Here is a 15,335-nt window from a genome sequence, read left to right as displayed (position 1 = left end):
TAGAGCAACATTTCTCAACTTGGGGCATTGTTACCCACCAAGGAACAGTTGGCAATATCCAGAGACATTTTTGGTTGTCACAACTGGAGGAGGATGGTACTGGCATCCAGTGGGTAGAGACTGCGTGGCCTTGAGCCACAGATTCACCATCATGTCCCTTCACTCACCTGTATGTTACGGCCCAAGACAGAGAGAGGGAGGGAGACTGACCCTGAATGGGCCTAGCATCTGTCCATGGATCCCACTGCCTCCTGGAGGAAGACATCAAGCCTCCCGGAATGTATGTACCATCCCCCACAACAAAGAATAATTCAGTTCAAATTGTCAATAATGCCAAGAGTGAGAAACTGTGTGCCAGGATAAGGAGCTGAACATGGATGAGTGTGTTTGGAAGGTGGAGCCCAAGAGCTCAGTTGGAACAGGTAGGCTGAGATGCCTCTTCGGCTCCCAAGAAACATCTGATTCAAGTTCGGGGAGAGGACAACGCTGGGGATGTGCGTTACAGAGTCTTTAGCAGAGAGATGCTATTTAAAGCTGCGGGACTAGACGAGATCACAAGGAATGAGTATACACAGAGAAGATGTCAAGGGACTGAACACAGGGGCATGCCATCATTTAGAGATTGGAAAGCAGGAGATCTAGCCAATGAGAGAGGAAGAGAGCCCATAGAAAGGGTTGACCCAGGGACCAAGTGAAGAAAAATTTCAGGAAGAAAAGGCATTATCCACTGAGTCCAACAAGTCAAGAGATGGTATGAAATGAGCCCAGAGCAGTACCCACTGGATCTGGCTAAGGAAGATCACAGGTGTTAAAGAGAGTGATTTCAGTGGGAGTGGAGTGGGAACTAGGATGCAAACAACTGAGGCGAGAATGGGAGACGGTGAGTCTAGACTGTTCTTTGGGGAAGTTTTCCTATAGTTGGGGGTGGGGACTAGAGAAATGGAACAGAACTGAGAGAGAGAGAGGCCCAGAGAGATTTTAAACAAGTGATATTAAGGAACATTTGTATTCCAGTGGGAGTGGATCCTTCCTGAGTGAGAAATGGGTGAGTTAGGAGAGAGGGCCCCACCCACAGGAATCTTAGGAGAGAGTTCTCTAAAGCTCTCTTTAAACTCCCACTTGACCCCGGGTGTGGATGATGATCAAAGCTGACCAAGGCCATCACCTCCACTCACCTGCGACAACCCTTCGGTCAAGTTCCTCAGCTTTCCTGGAAGATCAAATCTATCCTCCTCAGCCTGCCACTTAGACCTTCTCTCATCTAGCCCAGACCACCCATCCCTATTTCAACCATTCCAGAACCCCATTCCAGAACCCTCTCTGCTCAAACCACACGTTAGAGTTCTGAGCTATTTCTAGTTGCCCCAAATGCCCCCTTCATTGGAAGGACTGATGCTGAAGCTGAAACTCCAATACTTTAGCCACCTGATGCGAAGAACTGACTCATTGGAAAAGACCCTGATGCTGGGAAATCTTGAAAGCGGAGGGAGAAGGTGACGACAGAGAGTGAGATGGTTGGATAGCATCACCGACTCAATGGACATGAGTTTGAGCAAGCTCCAGGAGTTGGTGATGGACAGGGGAAGCCTGGCGTGCTGCAGTCCATGGGGTCGCAAAGATTCGGACACGACTGAGCGACTGAAATGAACTGAACTGAAATGCCATCTTGCTTTTTCTGTCCTCCCAGCTTTTGGCCCTAGAGCTCACATTCCACCCAGGGTCATCACTTACCAGCTCAGAGAGTGTAGGTGAGCTATGTAGGTCTATGCCAGCAGTTACCCCATTTATAAAGCGGGGGAGGGAGTGATGGCAATGGTAATAGTACCTGTAAGGTTAAGAGCAGTACCTGTCTCATAGAGTTGTGGGGTTTTCTTAAACTTTTTATTTTATATTGGAGTATAGCTGATTAACAATGTTGTGATAGTTTCAGGTGAACAGCAAAGAGACTCAGCCATACATATATGCGTATCCATTCTCTCATAGGGTTGTTTTAAGGACTGGCCGTGTTAACGCACTAAAGCATGTGGAACAGTGCCTGGCATATAGTCAGTGCTGTCCTAGGAGTAATTCCTATCATCATGTATGTCACCCGGGTTTTCTTTATCCACTGCCTTACATCTGCTTACTTAGGTTGTTGCCAGTTTCTCAGTCTCTAAACAGTGCTGCAGTTCACGTTCATCAAGGTGTTGCTTTGTGCACACATGGGTGAGGGTTAGAGTAGGGACATATTTAGGCTTAATGGTTAAGACAGTCCTCCTTGCACAGGAAGAAACTCTTGCTCACCCTTCCAGATTCAGTTCAAGCTCAGATGTCCTCTTGGCTGAGAAAGGTTTCCTGACTTCAACCACAACATGCAGAATCACACACACACACCATTATTCTAGACTAAAGGGTCACACCTGCAAGTGTGATCCCCCACCAGCCACAGGATCATCACCCTTGTAACTAAGGTGGACTTTCTGAGAATGCAGATGGAGTTTGGAGCCTGCATTTTAAGCAAGTTTTGAGGGCTCTCGTGCACCTGAGAATCTGAGGGCCACTGAGCGGTCCTTGAGAGGAGAAACGTCGTTCAGCTCATTTCTCTATCCCCAGGGCCCAGCACAAGGCCCGGCTCCATGTCAGAGCTCAATAAATGTTTGATGAATGAATATTAGGCTGGCCATTTCCTCAGCTATAAAATAGGAATAATTACGTTATACCTTCCTAATAGGAAGGATTGAACGTTAATATTTATGAAGTGTTTTAGAACACCGCCTGGCACATAATAAGCTCTCTGCTGGTTACATACATACATGCAGGCATGCATACCATACATAAATCTGCTCCTCAAGGTTAAAGAATCCACATTTATTAAAAACATTCTAACAAGAAAGGAAGGTGGGAAGAGAGGGCCCAGCCCACCTCCCCTCCTCCTCGTCCTTCAGAACAGATCCACTAGTTGGGATCCGGCAGACTGGCTCATTCCCTATTGGCAGGGTCCCCGAGGGGGCCCCCACTGCAGTGCTGAAGCAGGCTCGGGAGCCCTAGTCCTCAGGGCACTTCAGGAGGTCGAAGGTCACGTAGCCCACATAGTCCACCTGATTCACCTCCTTCCGGGAACTCACACGCCAGAAGAAGTGATCCTGGCAGAAGTAAGCTTTCTCTGCAAGGGAGAAAGTGGACCAAGAGCGGTGATTCCAGCTCTCCCCACACACAGACGCAAACAGGAGTATGGTCTTTACAATCACGCTTCCTGCCCTTTCTAAATCTTTCCAAGGTTTCCATAGGACATGTCTGTTCCCCACCCCACCCCGGAGATGCTGGAGGGCACAGGCCTCCAGGTAAAGCACTGGCACAGGGCCTGGCACACAGTCGATACTCAGAACAATTCATTCAACAAGTCCCATTCATCCATCCAACATTCATCATGCCAAGCACTGTTAGAGACACTGGGGATACAGCAGAGGGAAAATGCAGGCTTGATCTCAGTTCTTTGGGTGCTTACATGCTGGTGGGGTAAGACATATGATTAACAAGCAAACGCATAAGTAAAGGAGGTTGGTTTTGACAATAGGGAAAGCGATGAAGGAGACGTAAGTGAGCAGTCAAGTGAATAGACAATGAGGGCCAGAGAAGGCCTCTCTGAAGAGGTGGCCTGAGTGCTGAGACCTGAAGGCTGAGAGAGAGGCATCCCAGTGACAATCTGGGGAAAAAACCTTCCAGGCAGAGGGAACAACTGGCACAAAGGCCCTAAGCTGGGAATGACCTTGGTGTGTTCAAAGAACAGCCAGAGGCTGGTGTGAGTGGAGCAGAGCAAAGGGAATGACAGGAGTAGTGGGAGGGGATGGGGAGGGGGGAGGAGAGGGGTCAGATCAGGTTGCGTTAGTGCCTTCGACCTTGCATGCCCTCCCCCTTCTAGCCCCTCCCTACTCTCAGAAAATATATTTGAAGGTATTGGACAACCAGCATGGCTTAGACTAGGGTGTCTGCAAAGGAGGTTGTAAATATTTCGGAGGCTGAGCCAACAGCAGTTGTCCGCTGACTGAGGGTGAGCAGTGGGAAAGAGAAAGGGTTAACTCCAGCTACCATCCCCATTTTACAGATGGGGAAACTGAGGCTCTGAATAGCAGTGACTTGCCCAAAGTCACACACATACGCATCTATGAAATGTCTTATTTATCAGTATTCCCAGTGGCAGCATGGTGCCTAGCATATTACAGGCACTTGATAAATATGGTCTAATAAAACCTCCATGCAAACCAGGTGTCCTGTGCTATAGGGAAATGAGCTTCCAGCTGAAAGACAGGAAATCTGGGTTCTAGTTCTGGTTGTGGCCCTGTGTCCTCAAATGGTCTGGGAAGATCCCTGACTCTGCGGGGAACTCATCAATGCGGGGCATTTGCCTCAGTCTCCACCGGCTTTTTCTTTCTGGCTCAGAACTTGAACAATCACTAAGGCAGGGGCTTCCCTGGAGGCTCAGATGGTAAAGAATCTGCCTGCAATGTGGAAGACCCGGGTTTGATCCCTGGATGGGAAAGATCCCCTGGAGAAGAGAATGGCTACCCACTCCAGTATTCTTGCCTGGAGAATTCCATGGACAGAGGAGCCTGGCGGGCTACAATCTATGGGGTCACAAAGAGTCAGACACGACTGAGCGACTAACAACACAGGGTAGGGGAACCTACCGTGGGAGGCATCTCTGGGAGGGATCCTCCCCCCCGACCCTGGCGCTCAGCCCTCACCTTGGTACTGAAAGATGTCGTGCGTGCTAATGGGCACCCCGGGGAACATCTGGTCCACGGGGGTGACGCTCTGGGGATCCACCTTCTGTGTCTTCACGTCGAACCTGCAGGACGGCACCGAGGAGACAGGCGCTGAGCCAACGGCAGGCGGATGGCGCCCGGGCTCCCCCTGCTGGCGTTCCCCGGGAATCTCACCTCCAGAAGCTCTGCCCGCTGAACAGCAGCACCTTACCCCCAGGGCGCGGGAGGGCCCCGGTGACCTGGGCCACTTCCGGGCCCAGGCCCAACTTGTCCAGACGCCTCGGGCCTAGCACCGACGCGCCAGTGTACACCCACACTTGGCGCCCTGCCGGAGAGAGGCTCACATCGGTCTGGGGGCAGGGAGTAGGGTACACACCCGCCTTGAATGTCAAGAGGGAAAACGCAGGGAGGCCGGCCTTTCCGCTCCAGGCGTGCCCGCAGTCTCTGTGCCTAAGGAGCAGAGCCCCTCGGTAGGACTGTGCCAGGGTGCTGTGAGGAGGGCTGAAATTCAGCCATGCTAAATTTGTTTAGGGCTTCCCTGGTGGCTCAGACGGTAAAGAATCTGCCTGCAATGCGGGATACCCGGGTTCGATCCCTGGGTGGGGAAGATCCCCTGGAGAAAGAAATGGCAACCCACCCCAGTCTTCTTGCCTGGAGAATCCCCATGGACAGAGGAATCTGTTGGGCTACAGTCCACAGGGTCGCAAAGAGTCCGACTGAGCGACCAAGCACAGCACAGGGGAGGGAGAAAGACGGAAACTAACCAGAGAAGAAGAAAATCTTCTTGGTGAGCGGATCCTCGAAGGCGGAGTCCAGCTTGCGGGGCAGCGCAGGCCACGTGCTCTTGACAAGAAAGGGACCCTGCACCCGGCGGCCCCCTCCCTCAGAGAGTTTCCAGTACTTCCTGGGGACGCGAAAAGAGAGGGTGGGGGCACTGAGCCTGGAACCAACGGCCAGTGGGCCGGGAGACACAGGCAGGTCCCGCCTCCAAGCCCCCGCCCACGACCGCGCAGCCCCGCCCCTCACCCAGCCTTGAAGAAATGCAGGCGGTTCCCAATCTCCGCGATGGCGTCGAAGATGTCCACGTTGCAGACCTCCTCCGCTGGATCCGGGGACTCTGTCGGGGCTGCAGAAGGGCCTGCCGTGGGAGGACCCGTGGGGCCAGCTCCCGGGGGCCCTGTGGGGCCAGTAGTGGGGCCCTCTGAGGGGCGGGCGGTGGGAGCCCCGGTGACGCAGACCGTGGGGGGAGCGGTGGGCTGGGGTTCTGCGGTGGTGGTGGCCGGAGGCCGTGGTTCAGGCTCAGGGCGAGGACCTGAAAAGAGATACCGCGTAAGACATATCGCTGTTCTTGCATCTCTGTGCCTTTGGGTATCTGCTCCCTGGTGCCTACCTGGAGGTCCCTGCCGCTCTCCCCACTTCAGATGTTGGATCCTGCCTTCCCCCAACCCCGGGCTGGTAGCTTCCTTTCACATACTCACCCCCACCCCCAGGCTGGTGGGAGAGAAGCCTTTTTTGAGCTCTCAAACTGGGTGTCAAACAGTGCTGGGAGCTTTATAAATGCACATTAGCTCCTTTGATCTTCAGAAGGGGGAAAAAAAAACTATGGAGCAGATTCTTTAATATTTTCATTGTTTTGATGTGGAAACATACTAATGATAATAAGTGGTGATAACAGAACTATCAAACATTTATATGGTGCTTGCTATATTCCAGGCATTATTCTAACTCACTGAAGTCTCCTAACAACCCTATGAGGCAGGTGTTAGCCCCACTTTACAGATGAGGAAGTTGAGGGGTGAAGTAACCTATCTAACGCCATCTAGCCGGATGGTGGCTGGACCGGCTTTTGAACCTATTTGGTCTCACTCTAGAGTCCGGGCTCCTTATTATCATCTCCAAGCACTGACCTGGCAGCAGTTGTACCCACCAGCCTCAAGGGCTCTCAAAGATAGATATCAGAGTCCTAACTCTCCCCTCCTCCCTCTTCTCCGGGTGTTCCGAGCCGGCAGAACCTAGCCCTTCCCTCTCCTCCCTCTATCCCTGCCCCATGCCCTCACCATACAGATGCTGGATGCCCTGAACATCGTCCCTATGCAGGGGGTGCTCCTCGGTGAATCTGTACATGGGGTACATGAGCGCCTCTGGCACAGAGGAGTGATCTAAGCCCAGCGCGTGGCCAAACTCGTGTGCGGCCACAAGGAACAGGCTGTATCCTGGACGAAAGAAGGGAGCCTGAGCTCGGAGCCCTGGGCCGAGCTCCCAGCCCCGGGCATCCCTCCCGGTCACCACTGCCCTGGCTGAGGCCCCAGCCACGGAACCTCGGCACCCCGCCCACCTTGATCCGGGCAGAAGCCCCACTTCTTGTCTTTGTCGAAGTTGGAGGTGGTGGCGCACCAGAGGTGCCCATCATTGCGACCCTCTCTGGTACAGGCCGAGTATTCCTTGCCCAGGAAGGTGAAGGGGAAGACGCACAGCTCTCCCGCCGCGTTGCCCCCGGTCACCGTCGCATCGACTGGAGAGACCAGAGCCTCGGGTGAGCCAAGTGGAGGCGGGGTGTGGGGGGCAATGAAGAGCCAGGGGCGGGCCAATCGAGGAGCTAGAAAAACTAGGAGGCTTATTTTAAAAGCCCAGGGGGAGTTGTGGGGCACCGCCGACATCTGGCTAGAATAATGGGCGGGGCCTGGGGATCGCAGACCTAGGAGGAGGCTGCAAGCCTGGCTGAAAGGCCAAGCCTCCGCGGATGCACCGGCGGCTTCTGGAAGGCTGGGGGAGGAGCTGCGGCGACGGCAGGCCGAGTCAAGGCCGTCCTGAGCACCGACAGGAGCGGGAAGACAAAGGACGGGTGGAAGGGCCACGCTCGGGAACCAACGCGGAATGAGGACGCGAGGCTGAATCAGGTAGGTGGGTCAGAGGTACCTCGGGTCGGGCAGAAGCCGTAGAGCTTGTCCTGGTCGTAGTTAGCGGTGGTGGCGCACCAGCGGTAGCCGTCGGAGCGACCATCGGAGGTACAGGCGGAGTAGGTGCGGCCCTCGAAGATGAACGGGAAGACGCAGGGCTTGCCGTCCGCATTGCCGTCCTGGGTGTAGAGTCCTGGGAGGCCCACACGATTAACTGAAGGTGCCGCCAGTTTACTGACCCACGAGCCACCTGTGTCCTCCTCCCCTTTCTCGCCTCGTCTCACAGATGAGGGAACTGGGCCCAGAGAACAGGAGAGGGGTTCGCAGGCCACCCTCGGCATCAGTGGCAGAGCTGGGGTTAAGAGCCAGCGCTCTGGACCCTCGGGAGGGTGGGCACTCACTCTCGCTGGGGCAGAAGCCGAACTGGCGGTCGGCGTCGTAGTCGGCGGTGGTGCTGCACCAGAGCATGTCGTCGGAACGGCCGTCCGTGGTGCAGGCGGAGTAGGAGCGGCCCTCGAAGGTGAAGGGGAAGTGGCAGGCGGCGCCCTTCGCGTTTCCGAAGTAGGTCGGGATCACTGCGGGAAAGGAGGAATGGGGTCAGGGGGACTGGTGATGCGCGTGAGAGGAGAAGGGAGTGGGGGCCGGGGCAGCTCGGGATCTCACCAACGCCTTTGCCCAGAGACCATAACTCTTCATCGTCGAAGTGGGCATCTCCCTGAATGCCTGAGCCAGGAGGAAAGGCGTGTGCCAGGAGCCCGTTCTTTCCATCGAAAGGATATCCATCTCCGTGCTCTGAAGAAGCGGGTGGAGAAGAGAGTGAGCCGCGTACGGTTGCGCAGGTTGTGCACTGCCCAAGGACGCTGGCCTAACTGCGAGCTAAAATCCGGTCTGAGAGCCGCTGTCCAACATTTGCTGTCCCAGTGCAGTGAGGTGTCGGTCAGGAGGGGGCGACATAAGGGCGAGCGGCCGCCAGAGCGTCGGGGACAGGCAAGAGAAATCCAGGTCCAGGCCCTCCTCTCGTCTCTCTTTGATCCTCCCACCTCTGTCCCCATCTCAGATTCTCCCGGTTTCCCCCTTCTTCGCGTCCTCACCTCTAACACCAAACTGGATGACGATGTCGGCTTCGCGGCCGTATACTCGAGTGAAGGTGAGCGGCGTCACCGCGCTCCAGAGCGCGAAAGCGCGGGCAAAGGCGTCGTCGATCACGTCGCGCGGCAGGTCTTCCGAGTAATTTTGGATCCTGGAGGGAAAGGGCAGGAGGATAAAGGGCCGAAGTGAGAGGCGGGAGCCGGGCCAGCAGCGCCACCCGGTGTCTCCGCGACTTCAGATACACAGCGCTGCCTGCGCTCCACGCTTTCAGCTCGAAATCACTTTCAGACGCATTTTTCTCTATGGAGTCAGTTGGCGAGGTCCATTTCCCCCGACGGGGGAGATGGAGGCTCCGAGGGGGTGCCACTTGCCTCAAGGCGGGCACATTCAGTGAAAGCCATGGACTGGCCTAAGACGGGATGTATTTGCCAACTGGCGGCGCTCGGGAACCCGCCTCTCGCCACCCTCTGCGCCCCGCTCGCCCCCGCGGGGCCCAGCCGCGCACCAGTAGGTGATGTTGTGATGGTGCCACTTGAGTTCGCCCTCAAAGGTCTGGAATCCGCCCAGGTCTGGGACGCCGCAGCGCGGGGCTCGCATGGCGTCCAGGGTGGTGCTGTCCAGCTCACCAGTCTCGGGCAGGGACAGGCGCCGCTGGAAGCTCAGGAGAGCTCGCCGCAGGGACTGGCCGTCCTCGCTCAGCTCTGCCGCAGGAGTGTAGCCATAGCGGTACAGGTATTCCTGAGGAAGGAAGGGCAGAGATGTGGCAGAGCCCCGAAGCTCTTTCTCTGCCCTGCTGAGCCAGGACTCCAACCCTCTCTGCTCTCGGGGACTAGCAATGAGACATTATATCCAGTACTTGGTACCCTGGATACCAGGGCTTGTGCCCACCCCAAGAATCTCCCCTCCATGTGGACATCCTCAGCTCCATTCCACTACAGGATGCCCCTGTGCAGTGCCTACCTCAGGGCCCCCTAGGGTTTCCCCCTGTTTGCCCTCAGCCCATTGCCACTCCAGAACCCCCCAGTGCCCCTTCACCATTTCCCAGTGCCCATGCCCATCTAGGAGACCCTCATTAGCCTGTTTCCAGCAGTCCCTGTCCAGAATCTCCCAGAGCCCATTCTGAGTGCTCTGTTCTCCAGAGGTGCCCATCACCGGCCCCGGACACACACACAACAAGCCCCAGAGTATCTCGTCCGAGACCCCGCGCCCTTCCTGGAACTCCAGGCCAGCCCTTCTCAGCTCTAGATGGGGGAGTGTGCCTACCTCTGCCAGCTGCCTGTTGGTGAGGCTGGTTCGTCGTTCTCCTGGGAAGACCACAACGGTGGGCTGGCGTGGGCTGGGAGCGGCAGAGCAGCAGGCTAGCACCAGGAGTGCCAGGACCAAGGGCTGCCGGGGGCTCATGGTGAGGCTGACACTTGGTCTGGCTGCAGCTGCCCTCCTGGGGGCTTTAAAGAGGCTGTCAACTGAATCAGTGACCCCGCCCCTCTCTGACAGGCCACTGGCAAGAGCTGACTCAGGGCATGGCGTGCGTGTGTGTGTGTGTGTGTGTGTGTGTGTGTGTGTGTTGGGCAGTCCCAGCATGAGAAGGCAAGGAAAGGGCTTACACCACCTCCCCCCTCTCCCTCCTGCCCACAGCCCCCATTGCCGAGTCAGGCAGGACCCCAGACCCAACAGGAAACCACAGGCCCACAAGGGAAGGATTGGGTTTTGCAAACTGCAGAGCTTGTGAGAACTGCGTGAGAGGGAGGGAGGAAGGCAGGGCTGGTTGGAGGACTCCCTGAGCCCTCATCGGAAGACCCCTGAGAGATCAGCCTAAGGAAGAAGGATGGAAAGTTCCCGAGACTTCTGTCTGAGCCAGACGATCCCCACTTCCTGATCAGACGCCCTCCATGGACCCTCCTCACACTCCTAGGCTCTGCCCTCTTCTCCCTGAAGTCTGCCTTGACTCAGCTTCCTCTCCCTGCTCCACCTGGGGGCAGAAGGAGTGAGCTCCGCTTGGTGGAAATCGGGGAATTCCATGGAGACAATTCCTGGTCTTCAACAGGCTGGATCCTTGAGAATTGCACAGCGGTGCGGGGGAGGGGCAGGTGGGGACAGTGGGAGTATTGCGGCGTCTGGAAGCCAGCAGACATGGCCTCATTCCTTCAGTGCCTTGGGCAAATGTCTTCACCACTGTGAGTCTGTTTCTTCAGCTGTAAAAAGGGGCCCTTTTGAACTTTACCCCTTTCCCATAGCTGGCTGGGTCCTACCATTCAGGGCTAGCAGCCCTCTCAGTGGTCTGCTATGTCCCAGGCCCCGGGCTACTTATTGTAGCTAAAGGCAGTGAGGTTGGGATGGGAGAGGAGGGTTTGGGCAGAGACTGGAGAGGTGGGGTGAGGTGGGCCAAGCCTGGCACATCCTGTGGCAGGGGTCCTGTTGTTGTTTAGTCGCTCAGTCATGTCCAACTCTTCTGCAACCCCATGGACTGCAGCCCACCAGGCTCCTCTGTCCATGAGATTTGCCAGGCAAGAGTACTGGAGTGGGTTGCCATTTCCTTCTCCAGCGGATCTTCCCTGCCCAGGGATCGAACCTGCATCTCCTGCATTGGCAGGCAGATTCTTTACCACTAAGCCACCAAGGAAGCCCAGGGGCCCTGTAATTATGTGTAAATATCTGTACAGCAGGCTGCTGACTACATTCTCTGCCCACTGGGTATGCACTGATATAGACTTCTCCACTTGGGGAGATGGTATGAAATTGTCTAATGGTTTGTGTGGAAGAAAAGAAAAATCTGCATCCCCCACACTGCCTATCAGTGTCAACTGAATAAATGTATGCGAAGTTCGAAAAATAAATAAAAATACATTTTAAAGGGTTCTTTGTCCCTACATTGATGTGAGGATGAGATCAAACACATAAAATACCTTGGACTGTGTATGTTGCAAATATTCAAGAAATGGCTGTGATCACTTTTTATGATTTGGGCCAAAACCAGGAATCTGGGAATCGGAAGAAGAGGGGTCTTGGACTCTAATCTGCTGTGTGACCTTGAAACAGAGCAGGACCCTACGATCCTTGCTGCTGCCCTTCCCCGCCCCCGTGTCTTCAGCCTGCCTTTTGTCTGTGGAAAAACTTTAGCCAAAGAATAAGTTTAATCAGAAAAGTGAGAATATGCAGAAACAAAGGAAAGCAGCCCAAGGAGACCAAATGATCATAGTTTAGTCATTAAACATGTCAAGGACTTCTAGTTTCCTCTCAAGGGCTATAGATAATATTCTGAGCCATATCCTGTGAGCTGTCTTATAGGTACTGAAACCTCCACCAGGTGAAGAGTTAACTACATGACGTAGCCATGACCTCAGCTGCCACAGTTCCGAAAACTGGCCTCAAGAAATGGAAACAAATTGACCTTGGAACTGGAGATTAACTGTACCTCAAAACAGTCAAGGTGATGCCGGTCAGACCACCAATGACCAACGTCAAGATGACTGTCAGAGTTGACTGTGCTGTTTCTGCATGTAGCCCCCTCCCTCAGCTTGTAAAAGTTTTTTGTCAGTCGAGGGAAGTTGGCACAAACTCCAGCCCCAGTTATCACCCCTTATGCCAATGACCAGCAAACTTCTTCCCTCCCTTCTTCCCAGCCAGCCAGTGTGCGGTGAGATCTATATTTGCCTTCTTCAAAGCATTATTTGGGAAGGATGACAGCAACAATCTGACAAGCTGTATTTAAAGGACTTACTATGTGCTAGGCATTTTACATGCTTATCTCAAAAATCAGCCTCTGAGATGGAGACAGTTAACTTCCTTTATAGGAAAATGGAAGCCCTGGAGTTCACAATGAATGAGCAGCTGCTTTGGAGTCACACTGTTCTGGTTTTCAGTCCCAGCTCTGCCATCTCCAGGCTGTGTGACCTTGGGCAAGTCATTTCACTTCTGAACCATAATAATAATGCAGTTTTTAGAGATTTACCGTTTCGAGTACTCTGTTAAGTTCCCCATAAGCATCTTGTTTCATCCCCACCACTCTATGAGGTAGGTTTAATGAGTATCCCTCCCATTTTTAGAGGAGGACACTGAGGTTCAGAGTAGTTAAGGAACTTGGCTATGACCACACAGTGAGTTAATACACAAAATCGGGACTCAAGCCTGGGGCTATTTGGTTCTGAAGCTTTTCATCTTTATTACCATTTACAGGAACTGAGATGACCAGGGGTGAGAGGGGAATTATGGGAGATAAGAGACAAAACCAGGACCCTTCTTCCCTAATCCTTGGTGCCCACTGAAGATCAGAGAGGAGGCTCAGGTCTTTGGGGATCAGAGGTTGCAACAGGGGCCTCAGGGGAACTATATTCCAGACTTGAGAGTATGGAATCGTCCAGCACTATAGTTTGATTTTATTTTTATTAATTAGTTTATTTCTGGCTGCGCTAGGTCTTTGTGTCTGCTCGCGGGCTTTCTCCAGTTACAGTGAGCAGGCTTCCCATTGCCGTGGCTTCTCTTGGTATGCAGCACAGTCTCTAGAGACACGGGCTTCAGTCGTTGCAGCACGTGGGCTCGGTAGTTACGACACATGGGTTTAGTGGCTCCACAGCTTGTGGGATCTTCCCAGACCAGGGATCAAAGCTGTGCCCCCTGCATTGGCAGGTAGAATCTTAACCACTGGTCACCAGGGAAGTTCAGCAGAATGACTGGCTTTAGAGACGGAAACATCGAGACCCTCCAATCGAGGGGATCTTCAGCTGGTAGCAGAGATAGACTTTAAGAGAATCCATGAGCCACTCCCAACTTGCCATCAGTTGTACAAAATGCCATATCTGTGTATATATGTCACATACTCAGATTTATATATGAGAATATATGTTATATTCTCAGATTTGATGGTATTGATGTTTGAGGTTAGATCATTCTTGGTTTGGAAAATCTCTGCGATGCAGTGTAGGATGTTGAGTAGCACCCCCTGCTTCTATGCCATGCTGGTAGCACCTCCCCCTGCCAGTTGTGACAACCAGAAATGTTGTCAAACATTACCAAATGCCCTCTGGGTGGCTGGGAGGGGCATAGACAACCCCAGCTGAGAACTACTGATAAATGTTGATTTTTTTAATGTGAAGGGTCCAGAACTTTTATCACATACTCAAGCCATTGATGATGATCCTCAAACCTTTAAGGACCATTTACTCAAGAAATATTTGTTGAGTTTTTATGGGCCAGGCATCGTGCTAAGATTGGGGAATATAGCAGTGGCCAGAAGAGGCTTCGTCCCCAAGCTCATGGAGCTGAAAGTCCAGTAGGAGAAAAACTGAATGAGTAATTAGTACTGGAGAGACATATATATCACAAGAAGGAGACATATTTATCTACTCCAATATCATACAGATGAGGAAACTGAGGCCCAGAGTGGGGACTTTACCTCCCTTAGGTCACAGAGCAAGCCAGGGACAGAGAGCTGCTGCTGCTGCTAAGTCGCTTCAGTCGTGTCCAACTGTGTGACCCCATAGCCAGAGTGGGGAGGGGGCAAAAAGGAGTGGTAGCTAAGAGGCTTGCTCTGGAAATCAGCTGAGAAGTTCAAGTCTCTGCTCTAGTACCAATTTACGGTAAGTCATTGACATGAGCTGCCGGTGCCTTGGTTTTCCAGTCTGTAAAATGAGGGCAATAACAGTGCGTACCTCATGGGGCTGTGAGAATGAAATGAGTTCACAGAGATAAAGTGCCTGACCCACGGTAACCGGTGCCTGCTGCTGTTCTGCTTATGATTCCCTCCAGGCCAGCTGGCTGTTTTTACCAGCTGGGGAACAGACAGAGGGAACCCCGCCAGGAACCCCAGAACTTGATTCCTGGAGTCAATCCAACCCTCCTTTCCTCACTCCTCCCAACTTCCTCCTCCACCTCTGGGCTCCCCAACCCCCACCAAGGGGAACTTGCGGGAGCTTGGCCTTCAACACAGCAATGGCAGGAAGCGGTTCTGTCACCACATCCCTTCCCCACTTCCCCCAGCCCCTCCTTCCCCAGCACCACAACAGAGTTTAGCCAAGGCCCTGGGAGAGCAGGATCCACCCCCAGGTGAGCAGCCCCCCAACCCTGTCTGGAGTCAGAACTTGAACTCGAAGCCCCTCACCCAGGAGGAGGCCCCATCAGGCTGGGGAGGGGGCTGAGCCTGGAGCCCTGAGTCACCAGCTAGATGACACAGCCCTGCAGACTGCTATTAATAACTCCAGGCCCCCAGACCGAGGTCAGCCTCACGAGATGAGGCTTCGCTCCCCACTTCCAGGCAGGGGGAACTCCAAGCCTGTTTCTCCCAAACATGCCCAAGAGGGGAGGGGCAGCCCTGAGAGGCCCTGGCAGGATGTGAGGAAGACATTGGTGTCTGGGACCAAGCGGGAAGGTGTGTGGACTGCAAGACGCCACCTGCCCGAGGGGAGAGCATCATTCCAGTGCCCGCCCCGCCCCCACAACAAACACACCTACCATTCTAGCTCCAGGGTGTTGGCAATTCCCATGCTGACTGGCAGAGATGCTAATAATAATTGCAATACCATTGTGCTTACCACCTATCTGTATTGAGCTCCTTCTATAGGAAGTCAAACCTAGACAGCACGTTAAAAAAGCAGAGACATCCGTTTGCCGACAA

General features: G+C 53.8%; 1 protein-coding gene across 1 annotated transcript; it reads right to left on the bottom strand.

The window, feature by feature from the left end:
* Positions 1–2,943: 2,943 nt before the first annotated feature.
* MMP9 (matrix metallopeptidase 9) lies at positions 2,944–10,129 on the bottom strand. The gene is made up of 13 exons (XM_052651084.1): positions 9,992–10,129; positions 9,234–9,466; positions 8,731–8,879; positions 8,303–8,431; positions 8,041–8,214; positions 7,659–7,832; positions 7,078–7,254; positions 6,800–6,955; positions 5,769–6,054; positions 5,507–5,646; positions 4,917–5,067; positions 4,722–4,825; positions 2,944–3,142 (listed from the first exon to the last, which is right to left on the bottom strand). The coding sequence occupies exons 1-13, from the start codon at positions 10,127–10,129 to the stop codon at positions 3,024–3,026; spliced, it is 2,130 nt and encodes a 709-aa protein (XP_052507044.1). The 3' UTR covers positions 2,944–3,023.
* Between the last annotated feature and the right edge of the window lie 5,206 nt (positions 10,130–15,335).

Source organism: Budorcas taxicolor, chromosome 13 (assembly GCF_023091745.1).
Source record: "Budorcas taxicolor isolate Tak-1 chromosome 13, Takin1.1, whole genome shotgun sequence".
NCBI classification, from domain to species: domain Eukaryota; kingdom Metazoa; phylum Chordata; class Mammalia; order Artiodactyla; family Bovidae; genus Budorcas; species Budorcas taxicolor.
The sequence above is the reverse complement of the archived record's forward strand: the minus strand, read 5'-3'. Positions and strand labels throughout refer to the sequence as shown.

What these genes read in the sequence shown, in the direction of transcription:
- MMP9 (XM_052651084.1), bottom strand. Translation starts at nt 10,129, where the DNA reads ATGAGCCCCCGGCAGCCCTTGGTCCTGGCACTCCTGGTGCTAGCCTGC. An exon ending in CATCCAGTTTGGTGTTAGAG is followed by an intron (nt 8,432 to 8,730) that starts GTGAGGACGCGA and finishes CCGCTTCTTCAG; the next exon opens with AGCACGGAGATGGATATCCT. An exon ending in CGACATCTTTCAGTACCAAG is followed by an intron (nt 3,143 to 4,721) that starts GTGAGGGCTGAG and finishes TCTCCCTTGCAG; the next exon opens with AGAAAGCTTACTTCTGCCAG.